Raw genomic sequence first — 25,495 nt, 5'->3', positions numbered from 1 at the left:
TGGGCTGGGTGTCATGGCAGATGTGCAGAAGGGGGCAGGGGCTGAGCTGGCTCTGAGGGGCGCTCAACACACACCTCTTTATCCTGGCCTTTGGCTCCTGAGATATATGTTGTCAGAACCCACTCTATTCTTGTGATTAAAATGTGTTTTAATTCTTTTTAATATTGTATTTTAGATTTTGTAACCTGCCCTGGGACCTATTGGTGAACGGCAGGCAATTACAATTATTGTTATTAACAGTAATTATTGTTATTGTTATCAACAGGAATAATAAACTGTTGCTGCTAGCAGCAGTGGTGTTGGGAACACTTGGAGTAGGGAAGCAACAGGCAAGACAAGGATGAAGTGTCCCCCTTCTCTTCTCTAAAGCCCCTCCTTTCAATGTGTGCTTGCTTCTCTTAAAAAAACACCATAATTTATTTATTTGTTTAGTACATTTATATCCCACTCTTCTTCCATCATGGAATAAATGGCCACGGATGTCCCTAGGCAGTCTCTTATTAAGGCACTGCTGAGATCCAGACCTGTTTCACCTTCAGCAAGGTAACCGCACCATATCAGACCATGTCCTGGTGTTGTGGGGTGTGGGAGCTATTATGCACATTAGTACGATACACCTTGCAATCTGTTCTTCTGCAAGTAATGGACTGTAGATCCAAAGCGATACATTTTTGTGATGTATAAAAGGCAACTAGTGCCCTCTAGCGGATTGTCTCATTAGGTACAGCTTTGCTGTGTTTTTTTGTGTGTGGACTCACTAAATAGTCGGATGTATAAATGTAATGGATTCACTATACGATGACTATTTTTAAACTGTGGATGTTTTCTTCAATTGGGGAAGTGTTGGGAGAGTCAATTTCATTATATAGCTATGAAGTTCAGATACATTTTCATTGCGGTAATAAGTAATATAAAGACTGAGCTGTATATCAGGAACTTTCTCATTCAAATCTTGTCTCTGCCATGAGTTAACTTGGTAGCCACTGTTCTCTATACCTCAGCTCCTGTCTGCAACACTGAGATAACAATATTGACTTTCCTTACAGGGTTGCTGTAAGGATGACTGAGACAGGATATGTGAATATTGTAAAGTGCTATATAAATGCAGAGGTAGGGGTCTACAAATTTTGCCTGACTTGATAACCAATCATTATTTCTAGTAACTTGCCAGGCTATGCTTTTTTTGCTTCTGATTCCACAGAGGAAAACTAGTGTTTCTGTTTTGTACTAGCTACTTGACAAAAGCGTTATAGAGAGGAGGAGCTGTCGGCAGTGTCTGTGTGCGTGTTGGTAGCAGCCTCTTCACTTACTGCATTCCAGCCGAAGATGCAGCCTGGCACCACTTTGAAAGAGGTTTTTTTTTTGCCTCCATGGGCTGCCAGTGGCTTTAACAAAAATTGTCGTTTCTGTGGCAGAATGTACTGGTGGCTTTCCCTGCTGGTTACTAGAATTTTTATTTATTAAATTTATATTGTGCCCTTCCTCCCAGTGGGACCCCAGGGCAGAATTAAAATTCTGGTTGTCACTAGTGGCTGTAGATGCAACCTGGCATTCTCTCATGCTGGGTATTATTCATAATGCGCAGGTATGAGGCATGGGATGTGATTAAAAGAAAATCAGATGGGGGGGTATTTCAAAACCGCAAAGACTAGGGTGGGGGTGTAGCACGAAGGAAAGATTTGACTGTGAGGTGATTATGCCTGAGGTGCAAAACTTGTCTGATATGGGATCACTGCCTTTAAATGTCTTCTGAAAGCCTCAAAGACTATTTATTCAGCCTTGAGAGGAACTTAAAGTAAGCTGCTTATTTGGACAAGATTCAACCTTTCCACGGGGAGATTTTTTCCTACACACCAAGATAAAAGGATGCATTTGGTGAACTCATTGGCCATTATTGCCTTATATCTTACTTGTTGTATGAAATATAGAGCCCAGAGACAGAATTAAAGTCTGAAAGTTTGAAGTATGCTGCCTTTGTTGCATTGCACATGATACATAGGTCAAAAGTACATGTTGCTACTTGAGATGAGCTTTTGAGCCACTGTGAGGGATTTCAGAGCTCTCTTGCCGGCTCTAAGAACTCAAGGGGTGGGTAATAGGACTTAGGGACATCACAGTACTAGGGCAAGAGACACTATTGCTGTATGGCATGGCTGGAGAACCTTAGTCCTGGGGGCCAATGCCTCTGTACCTGGCCTTCAGGACTCTCCTCAGACCCCTTTCCTGACCAGTCCTGCTCAGTGAACTCCTAGAGTGCTTTTGTCTGGCTGAAATGTGCCCTCAACCTGAAATAATGCCCCTTGCTTGACTGGACGGGGAGCTGTGTGTGGAAACTTCAGAATTTTGCATGGCTGAAATGCAGCCTACTGTGCAAAGTAAGAGTTGTATTATTTTCTCAATTCATTTTTGCCTCTGGTTTTGACTCTGTTCCCATCTCAATTCTCACCCACACTGGCATGTGGCCCTCAGGCTGAAAAGGTTTCCTCACCCTTGCTGTGTGGAATGGTGACTCCCAGCCTAACATTGCTATATCTAGTTCAACAGTGGGCACCAGTTCAGATGACAATTGTCACATTAGGAATGGTATCTCCTATCCAATACTGCTACATGCTGTTCTCCTGCTCCCCTTCCCTTTCCAGTTGTGGGCAGAAGCAGGGAGGGGAGGAATGGAACATGGCAGCCCCTTGCCCTGTCATGGGCCATTAAGGACACATACTAAGGAGGAGGCAAAAAATGTCAAGAGATTATGCAGTTCCAAATAGGAAGCCTTTTATGTGTCTGTGGTTTATCTCCATTTTGAGGATTGGTGTGAGAGAGCCAGCATAGTTAGTGTTGAGAGCTGGTATGAGAGAACTGGGATTGGGGAGACCCAGGTTCAACTCACTCAGCCATGATGCTCACTTGGGCTACTTAGGACCTGTAACTGTCTCTCAGTGTAAGCTATTTCACTGGGTTGTTGGAAGGGTGAAATGGGGAGGGGAGGACCACACACACCGCCCTCAGTTCCTTGAAGGAAATGCGGGATAAAAATTAAATGTTATTGCTAATGCCTTAAGGCTTTGAACTCTGGCGTTTTTGTGTATTCAAACTCTTTACAAAACTGAGCATAGTTCAGGTCTGCCGGTTAGAACAGAAATTGCTTGTAGGCCTCATTCACTTATTACCTTGGCGATGTGATAGCCAGGGTTACTTTTCACACCAAGTGTTGCACACTTATTGAATTCACTGATGCCGCCACTGGAAGTAACCATTTGTTATCAGCAGTCCACATTATTGACTTGTGGTTTAGTTACTGCTGCAGTAATATGATTCAACAAATTGATGACAAATGTTCAAGAATGTTTAGTCTAGCTACTTTTCTCTAACTTTACTACCACTACTACTGCTACATCAACTTTCTCTACCACTTTGCTATTGTCTCTTCAATAAGTGATAACTTGTTTGTCAGATTCCATTTTCCATCAGTGGCCAAACTATGTCCATGATTAGATTTCCCTTGGTTGTTTTCTACTGTAAAAGCAACTATAGCTCTCCACCCCATCAGCTGTTGTTTGGCCTTCAGAGAAAAAAATATAGATACCATGGAGTACAGAGGGGGTGTAGCAGTTTAGATATAGAAAGTAGTGCTGGGCAGAGCCCTGGCCCTGATCCAATTCATACGCAGCCCAGTTACTTTTACCTTTTTTGGGGGGGAGATGGGGGGAACCAGTCTTTGTTCATCCAGTGTCATGGCTAATTTGGCCCTAACAGAGCCACTGTTCTGGGATATAAATCAAAGAAGCTCAATTTCTATATAAATAAAAATGTAAGCCCTCCGTCACACTGCAGTTCACAGCCCAACAGCCAGATGGCACTGCGACCTACAGCTTGATGATCTGGGCAGCAGAGAGTGGGAGAGTGAGTGAGCGGGAAGTGCTGGCTGCTGGCCTGGGCAACAAGGCCTCACCAAACCAGGTAGCTTGGCAACCCATGTGGGGTAGGTTGGGAGCTTGGAGACTAGTTTAGGGTCCAATGGGGGGAGTTTGGAGACCCGTTTGGGGTGTGTGTGAGGAGCTTGGAGTCCTGTGTGGTGTGGGGGAAGGAGCCTAGAGTCCCATGTGAGGTGTGTGGAGAGGAGTTTGGAGACCCGCATAGGGTGGGAGCTTGGTGCCCCCTTTGGAATGAGGAGGAGCTTGGAGACCTGTGTGGGGTGGGAAGGGAGGAGCTTGGAGACCTGTTTGAGGTGGGGTGGGGAGCTTGGAGACCCACTGGGGGGGAAGGAGAGCGCCACAGGAAGAGGGAGAGCAACAGGGAGGCCTGCATGTTGGCGACCCATTGGGGGGAGGAAGAGGAGGAAGCTTCGCAACCTGTTCGGGGGCAGGGAGGAGAAGAGGAGCCTTCAGTGCACGCCAGCACCTGGAGACACTGAGGGCATTGTGGGAGAGTTGGCAAGGGGAGTGGGTTGCCTGGGTTGTGTTTGGGAGTGTGTGTGTACCTGGCAATGCTGAGGGGTGAAATGGAGTTGGCACGTAAAGCATGCAGGGGCAACACCCCTAGTATAGCCATATTAATTCATTGTAATTGCATTTTATATGGTTCTCCAATTTCTTGCTCTTTGAAAAATCTTTTAAATGTTACCTTAGTTTTCAGTAGCCCCATTTCTGATTATCTTTATTTATACAATTTCTCAAACCTTGATTAACAATCTTTAGTTCTTCTATTTAATTTGTTTACTTAAAATGTACATCCCACCATGTAAGCTAACAATATGCTCTTATGGTGGTTAACAAATATAAAAACATATATTTTAAAACACACACAATACAAAAAATTACATCATACTGCCACTCAGAAACGAAAAGCCTTTTTCAGTAAGAAGTTGTTCACTAGCCTCCAATAAGCCTTGAATTTTCAGGGTATGAGATCATTGGTATGGGTAACTAATTTGAATCTTGTTTTGCTTTTGTTTTCCAGTGGTGAAAGTGGTGCTGGTAAAACAGAGAGTACTAAGCTAATACTTAAGTTTTTGTCCGCTGTGAGCCAACACTCACTGGAACTCTCTCAAAAGGAGAAGACATCTAGTGTCGAACAAGCAATTTTGGAGAGCAGGTACTGTGTTTATAGCTTCACCTATGTTCTACAGAATGTTCCAAAGGAAGTTAGGAAGATGTGTGGAAGGAAGATATTTCAGAGTGGGCCATTATTTGTTTAGCTGTAAGAAAACAAAACTACTACAGTACCAGGGATGGGTAAGCCACCCAACAAATACAGCCCATCTGTGAACATTTTCTAAACTACAATGGTATTTTTAAGTGAATTCAGCATACAGATGCAAACATCTGCACTTGTTGAATGCATCATATCTTTTAAAACTCAGATGGAAGTATGATTTGCTTTTCTTTCTTAAAAATCAAGATTTTATAGTTAAAATTCTTACAACTTATCCTGTATTGTATTGTGCCAGGTGCTTCGCAGCCCTCTTACTTTTGCAGTCCTAGGCAAGGTACAAACCATAAGCCTGGGTTAGGATGACTTACAACAAACCAGACCATGGCTTGTTTCTTGTCAGGAGTGGGGGAGGAGCGAACTGCCTGTGGTTTCAGCAGCTCGCACAAGGATGCTGCTCGTTCACATTAAACGGTAGTTTATTTTAATGATGGTTTAATGTGACGTGTGAACCAGACCATTCTGAAAATTGGTTTGTGAAATACAATTTTGTCTATCCTACTTGTATAAGTCCATCTAAACTCTTTGGCTAGTACCTCTCTATCCTCATTTTAGGACCTTAGTACAGGTCACATTAGTTACATGATTAGCAATCTTGTGGTGTGCTTTTAAAAAAATTAAATGTCAGGCATGGGCAGAAAGTATCATTGCCCTCCCTGACCTGGTATTTAATTTTTAAAAATCCACAACATAATTTCTAATCGCATTATTAATGTAACCTGTAGGGAGGCCCTTGGAGAACATGGGAGATGCAAACCACTAGACATCATAATATTTTTAAAGTTGTTTGAAAACATAGATAGGACTGTTTGGCATACTACCGGGCCACGTTCAAGATTTGAGTTTTGGTGTACAAAGCCCTAAACAGCTCAGGACCAGGATACCTGAAAGACTGTCTTGCCCCTTATATACCCAGTCGATCACTGCGCTCTGCAGGTGAGGGCCTCCTGCAGATACCATCTTATCAGGAGGTTCATTCTGCACAATATAGGAAACGGACCTTTAGTGTGGCAGCACCTACCCTGTGGAATTCCCTCCCTTTGAATATTAGGCAGGCGCCATCTCTGCTATCTTTTCGGCACCTTTTGAAGACTTTCCTCTTTCAACAAGCCTTTTAGGTTGAGACCTATCCCAGTCTGCGTCTGTGTTAGAATTGCTTAATATGTTTTTTAATAATGTTTTAACCCTTTTTAAAAAAATGTTTTTAACGCTGTTTTGTTTTAATGTATTTTAAGATCTGTTTTTATGATGTTTTAAAGTGCTTTTAGCACTTTGTTTGCCGCCCTGGGCTCCTGCTGGGAGGAAGGGCGGGATACAAATTAAATAATAAATAAATAAATAAAGTATACTTCTATATCTTTTTTTCCTAAATAATTGACATGAAACAGCATCATCCAACCTTTCAAAGTGCCATTAAAAGTATGTCTAAAAAAGTCCCAATAAAAATACAGGAAGCACTCTGCTGGATTGGACCAAAGGTCCATCTGTTCCAGCATCTTGTTTTCCCACAGTGACTAACCAGATGCCTCTGGGAAGCCCATAAGCAGAACATGAGGGCAATAGCCCTCTCCCATTGTCGTTCCCCGACTGCTAGTATTCAGAAGCACATTATGCTTGCACCTCTGAGATGTTTTAATGAAGATATAGTGGCCTAGTTCACACGTCATGCTGAGACAAGGTTTGGTTTAGTGCAACTGCACAGACTCCCAGAGAGGAGCTCGCAACCACTTTGCTTCTTCCAGTTCTTTTTGCTGCTGTTCCAAGCTAAGCCAAAGTTTGGCCTTGTGTGTTATCCAAACCCAGACGTGGTTAAGCTGTCTCCAGACCAATCATGAACTGTAACCAATTCTCTCTGGGAACACTCACAGTTTTGCTAAGCCATGGCTTGACTTAAAGTAGTGTGTGAACCAGGCCAGTGAGTACGACAAATACAATTTCAAAAGTGTATTGTATAGCTTTCCTTTTTTTTTAGGAGCTAGAATTGGACTTCCTCTTGTTGAGTGTACAGTTGGTTAAAAGCTTAGGCTTGCTGCTGTGCATAATGTGAAATTTGTGATAATATCCTCCAGTGCTGTCCCTCTAAAGAGCTAGCTTTGTGGTGAGGGTCACTGCAACAGAGGAACCTCTCTCTCTCTCTCTCTCTCTCTCTCTCCTTTTCATTTCTTTCTTTCTTTCTTCAGATGTTGTTCTACTGTGTCTATAATTTATTATTCATTCATTGATATAGCCAAGTACATCTCAAGCGAAATAAGTTGTCTACCTCTGCAAAAGCTAGCATAGTAATTACAGGTTTCATAGATGAATGAACATGGCAAAAGAGAGAGGTTAAGGGGGTGCCAAAGGTCACATAGATGCCACTGAATCTCTTCACAGCATCCTTGGACAATTTCATAATAACTGGCTTGTGCTAATTATAGCTTATAGTGTTTTCTAATAGTGGTAGTAATGCGAGACATTCTTGCTTTCATTCCTAAGTATTTAGTTAAATGTTTCTTTACTGGCTATGGAAGGCAAGTGAGGTGGGTTGCTGGGAGGCTTATGGGAAGAGAATTGGGAACGTAATGTTGTGATGGTAGATTTTTGGTAGGAGGCCAGGCTGGGAGCTGATGGGCTTGGGAGTATACTGGTAAAGAGGGATTGGAAAAGGACAGATGGACAAGAGAGGAGAAGACTAAGGAAAGGCAGTTGAAGGCACAGAGAAGCAGCAGTGAACAACACATCAGTTGACCTGCACTACGCAGCAGGTATTGAACCAACAGTGGAAGATACTGTGGTGGGCACAGCCTGAGGAAGTGGAAATACCATATCAACAGTTATACAAATATAAACTGGAGACTGCCTTGATGAATAACAGGATATCTGGGTGCATTTGCAAATAGTGTGTGGTTTTGCCCATGGGCAGTAAACTAAGATTCCCTATGTCTAACTGTAACAAGTTTAAACTGTTCCTGGACTATTACTTGCAAGTCTGAGATTGCCTGATTAAGTGCTTCCCCGTGTATAAATCTGCCCACGCATTAAGCAAAGCAAACCTGTTAGGTGTCAGAGAGAAAGGTTCTAATTATCCCCCCAGCCTGTTTGGTTTTCTCGTGGGCCTCATTCACACCATACATTTATTCCACTATTATTTCGATTGATTGATTGATTGATTGATTAATTACATTTATATACCGCCCCATAGCCAAATCTCTCTGGGCGGTTTACAAAAATTAAAAACATTGAATATTAAAACAAATATACTATTTTAAAACCATACAAAGTTTAAAAACCAACTTTAAACAGTCATGGCTTCCCCCAAAGAATCCTGGGAAAGGTAGTTTGAGAAAGGTGCTGAGAGTTGTTAGGCGACCCCTATTTCCCTTCCAGAGCTACAATTTTCAGAGTGGTTTAACAGTCAGTCTGTCGTCCCAGGAAATTGTAGCTCTGTGAGGGGTCTCCTAAAAATTCTCAGCACCTTTCATGACTACCCTTCCCAGGATTCTGGGCCTGGAGGCATGCAATTCCCCACCTGTAGTATGAAACTGTACAGTCTAGGAGCAGAAAATTACGGATTAAGGACTGAGTTGGTGGTGCTTTACACTAGATGTACATAATTTATCAAGTTCTAGTAAACAATGTTCGTTATCACTCAAACAGTTAATAAAACTACCACCTTTTTATTTTTCCACAGCCCAATTATGGAAGCTTTCGGCAATGCAAAGACTGTTTACAACAACAACTCAAGTCGCTTTGGGAAATTCATTCAGCTGAAGTTCTGTCAGAAAGGCAATATTCAGGGAGGAAAAATTGTAGATTGTATCCTACATACTCTGTGATTGCCCTTATATAACAGCATGCTAACTATGTAACTATGCACATTTTTGTACAGCAAACAAAGGGGACTCCACCTATCTTTCAATACAGATTCAAAGATCTTAGGTTAGAATGTTAGACTCTGTAAAACCAGTTTGTATATTTATTACCTTTTTATCATGGATTATTGTGGAATGTTGTGAAAGAATAGTGTTTTTGAGTTAATTTTAAAAATCTGGCTATTGCTTCGTCGCTCAAGTTCATGATAATCCTCAGTAGTTAGTGATTCTACTCTTCATTTAAACAGAAGTACTTCAGTCTTCATGTGATCAGATAGCCACCTTTGGCTAGGCAAAGGGAATGATGGGGTATCATTTAAATGGAGTGCCTTCAAGTTGATTCAGACTTACGGCGACCCTATGAATAGGGTTTTCATTGTAAGCGGTATTCAGAGGAGGTTTACCATTGCCTTCCTCTGAGGCTGAGAGGCAGTGACTGGCCCAACATGACCCAGTGAGCTTCATGGCTATGTGAGGATTCGAACCCTGATCTCCCAAGTCGTAGTCCATTATAAATCAAGTAGGTAGTCTTCTAAATTCATTTGTGCACTAGTACATGGATAGTTAACCTGTGGCATAGCTCTCTTAAGAAGTACTAGCAGCGAGAGGTATGGTACACCTGGAGGAGGAAGATGTGACCCTACAAAGGCATAAAGTGAAGTGTTTATGCTTGCTTGACTGTCCTGAATGTATGACATTCAGCAGTCATTTCAAACCAGGAGATTCAGCTGCAGAGCAGCAGTTGGAACATCGGAGAAGAAGGAGGAGGCTTCTAACACTTTGCTGCCCCAGTATCTCCTGCATCTGCTACCAGAAACAGAAACTGTAAGAGACATCAGTAGCAGCCTAGTGAGGAAGCCTAGTAAGGCTGGTCAGGGCCTTAACATCCAGCTGCTTTAGCAGCCATTTCTTGGCTGGTAGAAACTTGTTTACCGTTTTTTTAATGATTATATGCATAGTAACTCTTGTTGATTTTATTATATTTTAAATATATTGGAAGCCTTCTTGAGAACTTCAATTAGCAGGTCTACAAATAGATAATTACTGTATGTTGCCACCTGCTCTCTGGTTTAGTAGGCAGAAATTGGCCTAAGGCACAGGGGACTGCTTATGTTCTGTAATACTCACTAGAGCGGTTCTGTCTCATCCTTTGGTTTGGATATCTGCCATACTTGCCCAAAAGGTTTGTCCATTACTGTACTAGTGAATTGGTGGTAAGTAATGTATATGACAGTGTGAGATAGAGTGAGATGGATATTTCTCCTGTGGAAGTGGCTGGATCCTTTTGGCATGTTTAGAAGGTTGCCCTTGTCTCCTAACAAAAATATCACAAAAATAGTTCTTAGCCAGATACTGGCATTGTTTGCATGTCACAGTAAACTATAGTTACTGGTTTACCATGAATGCACAGGTGGTTCCTGCTTCACTCTTCCCCTAGCGCAAGTGGGAGCAGGACTCTACAGTGATGCATGGGTTACATTTGAATTGGGGATTCTGGTTAGTTTTGCTCTAAGCAAATTACGATGGCAATTCAAGGTTTTGTCCTTGTCTTGCTAATCATGGTTTGCGTGAGCAAAACAAATCCTGGTTCTAATGTAACACAAAGCCAGGGATTGTGATTTGTTCTTCATGCTAGGGCAGGAGCAAAGCTGGAGTGAATTCTCTGATCGTGGTTGACAATGATATGTGAAGTGAGCCACTGAATTGCGTGGCAAATATAATTGGCAAACAGATGGCACATTACAATTCTCACCAATGACACTGTTACATTTACTTTAAAATAAAAAATAAAAATGTATGGACACAAAAACTCTAGAATCTTCTCTTGAATAAACATAAATGTTCCTAAAGCAAGTCTGCCAGAAAATTAATATATAGGCTAAGGTTCTCTCCCCCCCCATTCAACTGAAACATCCTGTTCCTTGACCTTTCTATCTGCTACCTGCTAAAGATTTATTAGAGAAGGTAAGTCAACCTGTTTGTTTTTTTCCTAACAGTTTTCCTGTTGTTTTTAAAATGTAAAGAATCTCATCTACATGTTGAACAGATCTCCAATTTTCCCCCCTCATAGAATCGAGTAGTAAGGCAAAATCCAGGAGAGAGAAATTATCACATATTCTATGCCCTGCTGGCAGGGATCGAGGGTGAAAAGAAAGGTGAGAACCAGTCTTGTGCTGTATAATGATTTACAGTGGCTCTTTGCCAGAGATTTTTCAGAGATTATTTTTCCAGCTTCTTATGATCCCAGTATTTTTAAACATATGATCTAAAAATATAATTAAATAGGGTTACATTACATTTCATTATATTGAACTGCTGCCCAGCAATGATATGTGATAATCGTATTCTTTGTTCCCAACGTACTAAAAGTCTTTCCACATCCCATATCCTTCTTAGGCCCTAAAGTTTGGCCCAATCTGCCCTAAAAACTAGGTTGTGCACTTTGCAACTAGTAGTGTGTTCTATCCCAAGTGAGCCCCTTTGTGTTTACTTTTGTTCTGGTAAACTTGGCACCTCATAGAGTCAGCTTAGCCCCCTTTGTGATGGCACTTCAACAAACATTCTGCAATCCCCTTCATCCCAGGCATGGTATCACCTGTTGCATTCTCCTTTCGTAATTATATCAGCCTGTTCTCCAGCCTCTGTTCTATCTTGTTACTCATTCCTACAGAGCCTAAGTCTCCTCTGTTTAAATAAATTTAGAGAGTTGAGTGAGGTTAGTTATACCATTGCCAGGACAAAGCTATCTGTGTACATATTTGGAAGTAAGATTGACCCAGATGCCTGGGGAATGGTGGAGATGCTGGTGCAGGCATATTCTTAAAGCACTCTCCTGACAACTCATCTGTGTGTCAGAACCTAGAGAGTTATTTTTGTGGCCCTCCCTTCCTCTGGATATTTCCTGAGCCTTAAGCCGGGGATTTTTGCAAATAGTACTGTGAGATTTTATTGTTTAGGAATGGATTTACTATGCATTTTTCATACATGCAACTGCTGTTGCCACCTGAAATTACTTGTTTATATTCTTTAAACTGATAGGCAAAGTAATAAAGAAGCATTGCACATGATTCGGATAGACTTTATTCTTCTGTGTTACTTCTTTCGGGTACTTTAAGCAAGTTAACTTTTCCTTATTTTAAATACAGTAGTATTTTATAACTGTTTTTCCTGTTCCTAGATGCATTTTACCTATCTGTACCAGAGAACTATCACTACCTGAACCAGTCTGGATGTGTAGCAGACAAGACAATCAATGACAAGGAATCATTTCAAGAAGTCATTGTGAGTTTCACAAGCCCATTATTAATAGATCAGCAATAACCATCACAAACTCATTTGATGTAGTGGTCATTTTGTTGAGATTGCCTGCTAATAAGGACAGGGTTCTTTAAAGGAACCTCTCTGGGTACAGCAATATTGACGGTCAATTGACATAATATACATCATCAGAATGATGGACCCAGATGTGTTGAACAACTATAGACCGGTGGCGAATGTCCCTTTTTTGGGCAAGGTTTTGGAGCGGGTGGTCGCTGGCCAGCTCCAGGCGCTCTTGGATGAAACCGATTATCTGGATCCGTTTCAATCCGGTTTTAGGCCCGGTTTTGGCACTGAAACAGCCTTGGTCGCCCTGTATGATGACCTTTGTCGGGAGAGGGACAGGGGGAGTGTGACTCTGTTGACTCTCCTTGATATCTCAGCGGCATTTGATACCATCGACCATGGCATCCTTCTGGGGAGGCTCGCGGAGTTGGGAGTTGGGGGCACTGCTTGGCAGTGGCTCCGCTCCTACTTAGCGGATCGTCGCCAGAAGGTAGTGCTTGGGGAACATTGCTCGACACCCTGGACTCTCCATTGTGGAGTCCCTCAGGGTTCGGTTTTGTTCCCTATGCTCTTTAACATCTACATGCAGCCTCTGGGTGCGGTCATCAGGAGTTTTGGAGTGCGTTGCCATCAGTACGCTGATGACACGCAGCTCTACTTCTCCTTTTCACCTTCTTCAGGTGAGGCTGTTGATGTGCTGAACCGTTGCCTGACCGCGATAACGGACTGGATGAGAGCTAATAAACTGAAACTCAATCCAGACAAGACTGAGACACTGTTGGTGAGCTGTTTCCCTGCCCAGATGGTGGATGTTTCTCCTGTTCTGGATGGGGTTACACTCCCCTTGAAGGAACAGGGTCGTAGTTTGGGGGTCCTTTTTGACCCTTCCTTGTCGCTTGAGGCTCAAGTGGCCTCGGTAGCACGGAATGCGTTCTACCATCTTCGCTTAGTAGCCCAACTATCCCACTATCTGGACAGTGATGATCTCGCCTCAGTTGTTCACGCTCTGGTAACTTCTAGACTGGATTACTGTAATGCGCTCTACGTTGGGCTGCCCTTGAAGACTGTTCGGAAACTTCAGCTAGTGCAAAACGCGGCAGCCAGGTTGTTGACGAGGACCAATCGGTCCGCGCATATAACACCTGTCCTGGCTCGCTTGCACTGGCTACCTATTTGTTTCTGAGCCAGATTCAAGGTGCTGGTTTTGACCTATAAAGCCTTACACGGTGTGGGATCGCAATACCTTGTGGAACGCCTCTCCCGCTATGAACCTACCCGTTCACTTCGTTCAGTATCTAAGGCCCTCCTCCGGGTACCAACTCACCAGGATGCCCGGAGGATTGTTACTAGATCTAGGGCCTTTTATGTGGTGGCCCCCGAACTGTGGAACAGCTTACCGGAGGAGATACGCCTGGCGCCTACGGTTCTTTCTTTTAGGCGCCAGGTTAAGACCTGGCTATACTCCCAGGCATTTTAATGTTCATGTTTTTATGTTTAATGTTTTAGTTTAATTCTGTTGCTCTTTGTTACTGATTTTATTCTAATATTGTATTTTAATCTTGTTTTGTACACCGCCCAGAGAGCTATTAGCTATGGGCGGTTTAGAAATGAAAATAAATAAATAAATAATAAATAAATAATAGCACAGTAAAATGTTTTCCTGTTCTACCTCAGGATGGAGAATGGTTTTAAAATATAAATCTCCCACTGCCCCCATCCCCATTTCAGTGGCAGGAGATGAAAAAAGGCTAATGGCCACTGGAGTCATTCCCTCTGCTAAGGAACGCATCCCTCTAGTTTCCTATATATGGGTTACGTGAAATTTAGAAACTAGGAAGTTGCCCACTTTTATTGTCCTTACCCTAAGCTGAAAACTTGGCCCATTGTGTTAACAGTTATTGGTACTGGTTATGGGATACACAGTCATTTCAAGAGACCTTCCCCTCCCTCTCCTTCCCCTGGTACACCCCCATGGCCCCATCACTGAATGGGCTGAGGGGATTTCTCCCAGCCCTCCAGAACAGATTTGGGGAAGAGTGGGAGGGGAGAGTCTACTGCAACCATGGAAAGTGTTCAACTCACACAGTGACTTTTTTGAATTCAACCCAGAGAGAAAAAATGTATTGTGTTTACTGTCTCAATGCCTGTGTCTATTTTTATTTTCCCCCCTTTATTCCCTAGACTGCAATGGAAGTGATGCAGTTCTCGACAGAGGAGGTTCGAGATGTTCTTAGGCTGCTTGCTGGTGTTTTGCACCTAGGCAACATTGAATTTATTACTGCTGGTGGAGCACAGGTGTCCTTCAAAACAGGTGAAAAAGATGGCTGTTCCTTTTGCACAGTATATTTATTAGGGATCTTGATATCCTGCCTTTCTAGTTCAAGAATAGAACTACTCCAGGCAAGTTAAAAGATCAATTTAAAGCCAACACATCCCCTCCTCTTCAAGCCCCAAATCTAATTTTCATAATTGATATTGACTTTGAAAATAAATTCAAATAGTTTGCTCTAGGAAGGAAAATGTTATGGAGTAAGAAGTGCACACAACTGAAAGGAAATAAACATTTGTAAATGATGAGATGCTTATTATGCTACCTATAACTCTCTTTTTGCTCAGCAGGGAGCCTTGGATTTTACATGTCAACCCATGTGATTGTGCTGTGCTTGTACATATTTCTGTTATTTTTTAAACATTTATTCATCATCTCTTTTTCCAGCTCTGGGTAGATCTGCAGAGTTACTTGGGCTGGACTCAACACAACTGACAGAAGCATTGACACAGCGGTCAATGATACTCAGGGGAGAAGAAATTTTAACACCTCTCAGTGTACAGCAGGTAGGATCAAATTACTCTGAAGTATTTTACATATACCTCTTGTCTCTAAAATCCCTTGCTTCTGTAACCTGGTCATACTTGGCTTACTCTGAATTGCACCCTCCTGACTTCTAGAGGGTGTGTATATACTGGAAGGCCAAACATAGCCAAAGGATAGAGAAGGTAGCACCTTTCAGTTTGCTGGACTATGTTTAAGGATGTAAGGCCTGCTGTTGAAACTCTGGAGGCAACATTGCTGCCGCCACCAAGAGACAAGCTGACCTTCAGAGGAGCCTTCTCTTTTAGTACAGTGCGGTCTGTTTGATGTAGCTCACCTGATTGATGGGTGATATGCTCCTATTTTAGTAAAGTAGACCAAAAGGAACATTGTGATGTAACCTCCGCTGCTAGAACATTAAAGCCTAAAATGAATCTCTGAGGTTTGAGGAAAGCTGGTGACAAAAAAGGTGGTAACATACTTGCCCTCGTGGGGAAGTGTAGGTTTTGTCCCATATGGGAGAATACTGATCTCTTTGGAAAAGAAGTAAAAGTGCACACCCTCCTCCTTAAAGAGGACTTTTTCTTTTCTTTTTGCTGCGGGAGGGGAGGACAGGAAGGATGAGTCGTTATTTCAGTAGAATATTCACAGTTGCCCTGATTTTCATGAGGCAGACTGCTGGAATGCTCTGTGCTGGAAGAGGAGAAGGCATCTCTGTGTTCATGAGAGCAGGATACTCCTTTACATGGATTCCCAGACAACTCTTTCATAATAGGCCTCCTTCTTTTCTTTGCATTGTCACTTTATTATTATTATTATTAGTTGATTTTTAGAGTTACTTCTGTATCGAAGCGTTGCAGCCAAAGCTGTGCAGGTGGAGTTTTGCTCATGTGATAGGACTTCTCCTTTGTCTCATCTCTCCACGTGCCCCAAAACTGCTATGGAGGTTCCCTACCCACTGGAGCAGATACTGAAGGTGTGCGGGGAGGGGATGCAGAAAAGAGGAGGGGACGTTCCATTGTGTGAGCAGAACAGCAGCGCTGGATACAGAACTTAATCTAAATGTTGGGTGAGATAGAACAAGATACTTCCAAGTCCTGTCAAACATTTGCCCTGGCTATGAAATAAAGATGGAAGTTACCCACAAACAAACACACACACACATATTTATTTAGTAGCAGTTGGGAGCAAGTCTGAATCTTTGTTTTTAGGAAGTCAATGGAACATGACTAAGTATATGTGTATATATAAATTATGATATGCTTGCTATTTCCATACTTTGAGTAATATTGCAGAAAGAACTTTGTGTCAAAAATCTTTTTCCTGATTAAAATGAAAGTGTTCTTTATTACCTCTCCCCAGGCAATAGATAGCAGAGATTCAGTGGCTATGGCACTTTATTCCCAGTGCTTTGCCTGGGTTATTAAAAAAATCAACAGCAGAATAAAAGGCAAAGATGACTTCAAGTCCATTGGAATTTTAGACATCTTTGGATTTGAAAATTTTGAGGTATGTTCCAAACATTTACATGCAACTGAACCTTTTTTGTTTTGTTTTTTTCATTGTTTGGCTTCCTCCTCCATAAGTTAGCTAGAATTGTCTGTTGCTGAGGGCATTATTTTTAGTACTTGAACATATTTTGTCTTTTTCCAGATTAATCGTTTTGAGCAGTTCAATATTAACTATGCAAATGAAAAGCTTCAGGAGTATTTCAACAAGCACATTTTTTCATTAGAGCAATTGGAATATAGCAGGTAAGAATTGCAAGAGGGTTTTATTTTTTCCTGCCACAGACCTAAAAAACCCTGAATTCTTTCTAACTTTGATGCTCTGCTCCCTTAGGGCATCTTGGACTATCACACACTTCATTTAACTAGCAGATTGCTCTTCAACTTTCCTCATAGGTAGACTAAAAATCATTGTATTTGATAAGTGTAATAAAATAGCACTCTTGTGTTCTGTTAGAGAAGGACTCCTATGGGAAGACATTGACTGGACAGATAATGGGGAGTGCTTGGATCTTATTGAAAAGGTAAACTTACTTAATATTGTGTGATATGTAATATCTTGATTTGTGTTTATACTGATTTTAATTTTATTAATTTTTATTTGCAAATTTAACAAAGGAGAGAAATAAATAAAAATAATATAATCATCATCATCATCACCATCAGTTCACATTACAAATATAGTCACCATCAGTACATCCATCTTAAGGTAAACGTATAAATTAATCTAAGCCCTCCAGATGTCTAAATAGGTGTAGACACAAAATTGATGTCTATATGAAATACATTAAAATGTAGCCAGGGCAGTGAGGTCCTCAGACCATTATGTGATAGATGGTGGGTATTTATCTTTCCAGGCTTGAAGTATAAGTCATTTAGCAACCATAAAGGCTTGTAATATCCACTTTTGTTGTCCTACCATTAATTCCCATACCACAGGAATATAATTTAAAAGTACATGAACATCAGCAAATATCAAGGATTTCACCAATATAAAATTGATACAGACAAAAACTTCAAACCAAAAAGAATATATCACAAGCCCACATCATATACCTCAATGAGGCATTTTCAGCATTACACCCCCAACATCTATCTGTAGTGGACAGTGCCTTCCTATACAAATGTTGGGAAGTACAATATACTTGAAATATTACTTTTTGCTGAATCAATCTAAATTTCAAATGTAAAGAAACATTCAGTATAGATTCTAAAATAATTGTTTCGGCTGTACAATACATTCTAATTCACTATTCCGTACCTCTCTAAGTTCCTGAACTTCTACCTTACAAACATCCATTAAGCATTTATAAACAACAGTTATGGGTTTAGCTTTCTGTAAGAATCCAATAACTCCCTTCAACAATTTAGGAGATTGCAAAGCACTCAAAGCAGGCGAGTCCACAAATCAACACCAGTGAATGTTGTAGTTGAAGCTATTGCCATTCAGCACTCACTGGTAAATGATATTTAAAGTATAAAATAGGAAATGACAAACATTCTCCACGGAGATATATAATATATATATATATATCCCACATTAAACCCAATTCTTCCACAAAAAAGGCTGCCTCTCTATCTTCAAATCTGGATTACCCCATAAAGTTAATGGGTCAAATTGTAACTGATGAGACATTATACATCATGTCTCTCTAGCTGCTAAAGCTGAAGGTAGCATCGATCCTTTCTTTTTAGTATATGTAGACCCCAACACTAGCCATCCGAAGGGGGGGATAAATAAACCATCTCTAAAATTACCCAAGCTGGGGTATTCATGGGAGAAATTTGCCAATCATTTTTATGTGCCCACAAATATGCCTTATGATCTGAAAAATTAAAACTTCCTTCCAATATTGGCAGCTGCATTTCTTAGTCACGAGTGGGGAGCTTTTTTCAGTCGGGGGGGGGTCATATTTCCTTCTAGGCAACCTTCTGGGGACCACATACCAAAGTTGGGTGGGGCTAGGAACAAAAGTGCATGGAACAACAAATGTTAATTTATTCACACATGCCTCTCTCTAGTCTCCATCTAGACACGTAAGAAGCATTATCAGATTTCAAAGGTGCATTCTGCCCAGGCAAACATACTCAGTGAGGGTGCAAATCAGGGCTGGTGAGGGGTGTGACCTGTTGAGGGTTGGAAAAATACCAAGGACCAGATAGAGAGAACTGGAGGACTGTGTTTGCCCGCCACCCCTCAGTCTGAGGTTCCCCTTCTTTGTCTTAAGTGAACAGTGAGGTGGAGAGTTATTCCCCCCCAAATTCCTAAATATCCCATTAACCTTTTGAAATATGCTTGGGAGATACAGCATAATGAAATACCACAATGTATATTATCTGTGGCACAATATTCATTTTAAGTTATTTACTTTACCCCAAATATTAAATTTATTGTTTTTGTTTATCTCAATAGTTTTTTTACTGAAAAGAAGTGCATAATTTGTGAAATAAATGATTATAATAATGGGGAGAAGATATATGTATTTCTAGAAATATTTTTGTTGGTGTAGGCTTTACAAGGCTAAAACCATTCACAAAAATCCTGATTTGTTAATATGGTAAGTGTTCATTTTAAACTTCAGCACTCTGGAATACTTTGTAAGGTCACAATGTTTAATAGAAACAACTATGTCTCTCCCACTATGGGGTCAACTTCTTTCCTACTAGTTTGTAGCATGGAGTTGCATGCACAATAACAGTAAGACAGCATTTGCAGTCTGAATTAAGGATTTTTCCTGTTTGTATTCCTTGCTCTTGTTCAGAATTAAGTGAAGTGTATAACATCAAGCGTGGCCCTCCAGACATTGCTAAACTATAGTTCCCATCAGTCCCAGCCAGCATGGCCAATGGCCAGGAATGATGGGAGTTGTAGTTCTTCGAATGAAGTAAATAATAAGAATAATAAGTGTTACAAAGAGAGCAAGACATGAGACTTCTGTTTTTAATGGCAACCCTGCATTTGCCGTAACATCTGGTTCCAGCTTGAGATGCCTAGAAGAATATACTATTCAAATCCATTTGCGTAGTTAAAAACCTAGCACCACTGATTTACTCTGTTTGACAGTTTTTAAAAAAATACAAAAAAGAAAACAGCAGTATAAACAGTTTGTGGTCTGCTTAACATTATTTTGGCTTGTGTTTTAATTGTCTAGAAACTTGGTTTGTTAGCACTTATAAATGAAGAAAGCCATTTCCCTCAGGCTACTGACAGTACCTTGTTGACAAAGTTACACATCCAACATGCTGTAAGTAATATCTTTTTCATTTGTTTATAGATATGTGACCTATCACATACCTTCAAATATAGTTGGAATTTCTCATATTCTGAGTGTTTATAAACTTTAGGAAAGTGTGTCTAGTTTAAATTCTGGAACCTGTATTGCGCTGATCTTTATTATGTGGGATAATATATGCAGAGTTAATACATGGAGGATCTGTGTTGTAGGTCAAGGGGGTAGCCCTGTCTGTGTATAGACAATTCATGAATTGTTTTCTTCATTGGAATAAAGTGTAGCTCTTTGGTACTAAAGGTAAAGGTGTCCCCGCACTTGTAGTGTGAGTCGTTTCCGACTCTTAGGGTGACGTCTTGCGACGTTTACTAGGCAGACCATACTAGTTGGTACTAGTTTGTGTATATTAATCCACACTAAAAATGAATAACATGGCAATCCTAACCCCAAGATCTACTGAATTGAGGAGGTTAGGATTGGGTGGAGGTGCCTTTCTGCTGTTGGGGGAACTACATATGCTGTGAAGGCCTCTAGGTATAACGGTGGTGGTGTTTCTGCCAGTGTCAGCCCCATAACAGGGTGTTACAGAGGTAAAAGCAAAGCAAGAGCCCCCTTCATTCTCCAGTGATGTGTCAGGAGCCATGCCAGACTGGGGCTGGTGAAAATAATCCCCCAATTGCAATCAATGGAGGAAAGTTTTTTGAAAATATCAGCATGGGTAGAAGAAAAAAAGAGCAAGTCTGCCCCCGCCTTCCCATCTCAGCCGGTGCAAGCTGCCAGAATTTTGGAAATGACAGTCGATCCACCTCTTTGCATCCTCCCAACAACCCTAAGTCAAGTTAAAAGGGTTTTAAAAAAATCAGTATATGCCCTTTAATCTGCATCTTTGTCAAATGGGATTTGGCTTTGCACAATGCCTGTTTTTCTGTGGTTTGAAGCAATGCTAGGGTAAGAAGATCTAAGTACCGAAACAGACATAGCAGACCTTTTCCTTTTAAAAGTTCCTGATGAGCCTGGTTATTCAGCTCTTCTTCAATATTTCAATTGTGCAACCTAAAAGTTTGCCTTTCTCTTTATTCCCCTTTGTAAATAGAATAATCCTTTTTATGTGAAACCAAGAGTTGCTGTTCACAACTTTGGAGTGAAACACTATGCTGGAGAGGTAATTTCCCTTTTCTTATGTGCATTGAAATTCTTCCAAATACTGTTTCAGCAGCAGTTCATTTTTGCCCTGCAGCCACTTGCAAATTAAACTGAAGCATTCAGCTTCTTTTCCATTATTTACAATAGTTCTTCTGTGAGAAACTGTTAATAAGAGGGGCTTCTTTTTCGTTTTTTAGCTGAGTCTGTTCTGTCTCTTTTCAAATAGGTTCAGTATGATGTCAGAGGAATCTTGGAGAAAAACAGGGATACTTTCAGGGATGATCTCCTGAACCTGTTACGGGAAAGCAGGTATATCAGTATTTTTCATCTGGGGTCTTGATGTTGGTAAGATGCTGAAAATAGTGGTCTCTGATGGTAATGGAGGCTCATGCATAACGTACCTCTGTGGTTTGCAGTTCTGAAGATTCTTTTTTCCCTTTTCGTATTCTTGTACTTTGGAAAGTACTGCATTTGCAAAGAAGCTCCACAGAGTTGTGGGTATGTCATCATGTGCAGTCTGGGATTGTGTGTGTGCTTTGATTTGTTAGGAAGAATGCCAGTCTGTTCTTTGTCCTGTACGGTGGAAAGGGTATAAGCTCAATGAATGGTGTGCCTACCCATTTTTTGTTGGCTCATCCCAGGGATTGGTTTATTTTTCTCCCTGAATTTTCCGTAACACAAGGTCTTTAAAGGGACTATGTAAGGCCACATGGTGTGACATTCTGAGCAAGACTGAGAGACACCAGCCAAGTAATTGTGTTGTTCCATTTTGGAGGTTCAGACTGTTTTTTCTTGATTTATGGAGTGATGAAATTTGAGAACTCCATTTGCAATCTGCTGCATTTATATAGTCCAATCAAACTATGGGCATAAAACAAGATGATAATAAGATATATTTTACTGGAGTGTGTGTAAACTGTTGGAGAATTTTGTATTTCTCCTGTGGGTTCTTTTGCTGGGGGTCCTTGAATAAAATTTTTGAAGACACAGCCTTGCAGCAAAAAGGTAGGCCTTTATTGGATGACAAGTGTACACTTGGTCAGTCTCCCACCTAGCGAGTGGAGGACTGCAACTTGGCACTGTTTGCCTGGGTTTTTTATACATTTCAGGACAAAGACTTTAGCATCTACCAATCAGCATTTAACACATCAGAATGACATAGACATGACAGTATTACGCAGGTATTACATGGGCGTTTGCGTAGGTACATTGTACTTTAACACATCAGAATGACATAGACATGATAGTATTACACAGGCATTTGCACAGATATTGCATAGGTACTGTACTTCTCTGCATCGTGTTCTAGTGAATTTGGTGTTCTAATGAATTTGGCAATGTTCAGTACTTCACATGAAAGTACATTTTCACAGTGAGCTAAGCACTCCAGCTAATGAGCTAAGCATTTTAGCTATTCTGCAATTCACATATTTTACATTTTTCAGAATGCTTCACTTAAAGTAGAATCTGAATGTCTCGCATTCCACTCCTAAGTAGAGAGAGAGTTTTCATTAGAAACAATCAACCTCATGGAGTAGGGGTGAGGAGGCTGATAAATTGTTCATCTTGCTTATGAAAAGGGGGGCCATGTAGAGAATTGTTCAGAGACGTGTGTATACATTTGTACTCATTCATGCATGCATGCATGCAGAGTAAAATGCAAAGGGCATAGAAACTACTCTGTGCAATGCTTGTTATTAAGTAAATACCTAAGGAGGCAATTGGCAATTTTAACCCACTTTTTAAGTGTGTAGGTGTCGGGGGAGGGCTATAAACATGAAGTCATTGACAGCTGAAAATGGAAATGAACTGCCTTCAAGTCGATCCCGACTTATGGCTACCCTATGAATAGGGTTTTCATGGTAAGTGGTATCCAGAGAGGGTTTACCATTGCTTCCTTCTGAGGCTAGTCCTCCCCAGCTGGCTAGGGCCTGCTCAGCTTGCCACAGCTGCACAAGCCAGCCCCCTCCTTGTCCGCAACTGCCATCAGGGGGGCAACTAGGCTCATTGGGACTATGCAGCTTGCCCACGGCTGCATAGGTGGCAGGGCACGTAACCCCTGAGCCACTCACTGTGGGGGTGATCTGTAACTGGCCCTCTACACCCAGGAGACACAAGCAGGGATTTGAACTCACAGACTCTGGACTCCCAGCCAGGCTCTCCTCCCCACTGTGTTATACCAGCTGCATCATTGACAGATACCTCCCTATAAAAAAAAACATAAAAACAGCAAAATATATTGTTGTATTCCACAAACAAAGAGCAGTTGTAATTTAATGAGATTTAACAATATTCAGTATTTCATTACATAGAGTATGTCTTCATATGATTTAATTTGATTCCTGTATATTACAAAAGGCCTCCATTTTTCTGTGTGTGGATTGTCCTTTTTTCCTATAGTCTTTTGAAGTGCATAATTTTTAAATTGCTTTTTAAAAAATGTGTTTTTAAATTTGTGTATTTGTTTTTAATGTTTTTGTTGTAAACCGCTCAGAGAGCTTTGGCTATGTGGCGGTACACAAATGCAATAAATAAATAAATAATTTTTATCATTATTAAGGTCTGCCAAGCAATTTGAAGCCATTCACCTATTGTAGATAAACTTGATTCCTTCCAACATTTTGCAATAATTATCCAGCCAATTTTAAGTAGATTAAATGTTGATATTCTTTCTTTTCTTTATAGGTTGCTCCAGTAGTTTCTTATCTCACTAATATTGCATATCTTAATTCTTATTCTTCCACTAAATTCAGCAGCTGTAGCAGGGAAAGTCAGATGCCAGACAAAGAAAGCAGACAATGTCCATTGCATTATTTGCAAAATAAGGGAATGTGTTAAGGAGACAGGCATAACTGTGGACACATAAAACAGCGTAAGACTGTTCCATAAAGGAAGTAATTCAATATCATAATATAGAGGCATGAAGAGAGGAAGTTGTTTGGTACTTAATAGAACTGCACATATTAAGTTTTTATGGCAATTGAACAAATCCCCAGCAATACTCAAATGAGATTCTGACTTGTTTTGTTATAAACATGTTCAGCATCTTCCCAAAACATGGAGAAAGCCACTAAAATCACATGTTACTGTTCTAAATTAATGTTGCACAAATTTTACAGTCCTGTTTCACATTTATTTATTTAAGTGATGTAAGCAGCCCCAAGTACTGCTTCTGCTGCAGAAGGGTGGGATATACATTTCTAAAACAAATATAAATAAATTTATCAATCATATTTGATTTTACCCTTCCTCCAAGAAGCCCTGAGCAGTGTCCGTGAGATTATCCTATTTTATTATCATAACAGCCCTGTGAAATAGTAAACTGAGAGAGAGTGCCTGGCCTACTGTCACCCAGTGAGCTTCATATCTGAGTGGCGTTGGATCCCTGGACTCCTTTGTCCAAATCCAACATTCTGTTCAATAAATCATACTGGTCCACATGTAGTAAACATTTGTTTATGGTGATTCAGCCCTTTTATCCAGAGAAAACAGCAGCTGCAGTTTTGTATTGCCGACTGTGTCAGAGGTGTTCCTTCAATAGGAAGTACTAAGAAATTGGAGCCACATTTCTTTGACCATTTTAAACATGGTTTCTCCTCTCTTATTGCTGTTTCAGCCTCGATTTCATATATGATCTTTTTGAACATGTTTCAAGCCGCAACAGTCAAGACACTTTGAAATCTGGGACCAAACATCGGAAGCCCACAGTCAGCCTACAATTTAAGGTTAGTTTCTTCATCCTTTGAGTTCTTCCAGGCATTGTGTTTTGTGTGTGATTGGTTCTCTAAATCCGCTATTAAATCATTTTTTAAAAAAATCTTGTCTGCTGTCATAGATACAATTATTTTTGAGAAATATTTTTTTTCAGGTTGTTTCTTACCATCTAAAAATAAATACTTAGTCTGCTCTGTCCCTTTATTTTAATTGGCTATAAAACACATTTCAAAAAGTTTTGATTTTAGATGAGCTGTCAAATATTTCCTACTCTAGTGTGATTTGTAGCCCTTGCCACTAGGTGCTGCTACAGTGACTGCTTGTAGTGGTTTACTGAGATAAGTATGAAGTACAAGTTTGATCTCCCTCCCTTCTTTTTGTTTTAGGATTCACTACATTCCTTAATGGCAACACTAAGCACATCTAACCCTTTCTTTGTTCGCTGTATCAAGCCAAACATGCATAAGGTAAGAGGTTAAGATTGCTTTTGCCTTGAATCTTTTTTGCCAGGTGTCCGTGGACTATTGCCTTAACCTGGGTAGAGAGTCTTTTATGATCATCGCTGCCTTTAGAACAGTAAGATTCTGCTCCTACTCTCTGAGATTCAAAATAGTTTTTGAAGCTGGCAAGCTTCCAGCATCCATTCTCCTGCTGTCCTTAATTGTTGAGTTCTCTTATGCTTGTTGTGTGCACTGTAAAGGTTATACA

At 40.8% G+C, this 25,495-nt stretch overlaps 1 protein-coding gene across 7 annotated transcripts in view; it reads left to right on the top strand.

Moving 5' to 3' along the window:
- MYO10 (myosin X) overlaps positions 1 to 25,495 on the top strand; it is a 246,686-nt gene that overhangs the window by 141,245 nt on the left and 79,946 nt on the right. For all 7 annotated transcript variants that reach the window (XM_061589660.1, XM_061589684.1, XM_061589651.1 and 4 more), the window contains exons 5-19: positions 4,954 to 5,088; positions 8,876 to 9,000; positions 11,008 to 11,021; positions 11,128 to 11,212; positions 12,235 to 12,338; positions 14,562 to 14,691; positions 15,097 to 15,215; positions 16,555 to 16,701; positions 16,846 to 16,946; positions 17,158 to 17,224; positions 19,853 to 19,945; positions 21,024 to 21,092; positions 21,300 to 21,382; positions 24,690 to 24,798; positions 25,174 to 25,254. In XM_061589660.1, the coding sequence (XP_061445644.1) occupies positions 4,954 to 5,088; positions 8,876 to 9,000; positions 11,008 to 11,021; positions 11,128 to 11,212; positions 12,235 to 12,338; positions 14,562 to 14,691; positions 15,097 to 15,215; positions 16,555 to 16,701; positions 16,846 to 16,946; positions 17,158 to 17,224; positions 19,853 to 19,945; positions 21,024 to 21,092; positions 21,300 to 21,382; positions 24,690 to 24,798; positions 25,174 to 25,254 (1,462 nt within the window). The remainder of the gene's footprint in view (positions 1 to 4,953; positions 5,089 to 8,875; positions 9,001 to 11,007; positions 11,022 to 11,127; positions 11,213 to 12,234; positions 12,339 to 14,561; positions 14,692 to 15,096; positions 15,216 to 16,554; positions 16,702 to 16,845; positions 16,947 to 17,157; positions 17,225 to 19,852; positions 19,946 to 21,023; positions 21,093 to 21,299; positions 21,383 to 24,689; positions 24,799 to 25,173; positions 25,255 to 25,495) is intronic.

This window comes from Rhineura floridana, chromosome 1 (genome assembly GCF_030035675.1).
Source record: "Rhineura floridana isolate rRhiFlo1 chromosome 1, rRhiFlo1.hap2, whole genome shotgun sequence".
Lineage (NCBI taxonomy): Eukaryota > Metazoa > Chordata > Lepidosauria > Squamata > Rhineuridae > Rhineura > Rhineura floridana.
Note: the sequence above shows the minus strand (reverse complement) of the source record. Positions and strands in the feature narration are given on the sequence as shown.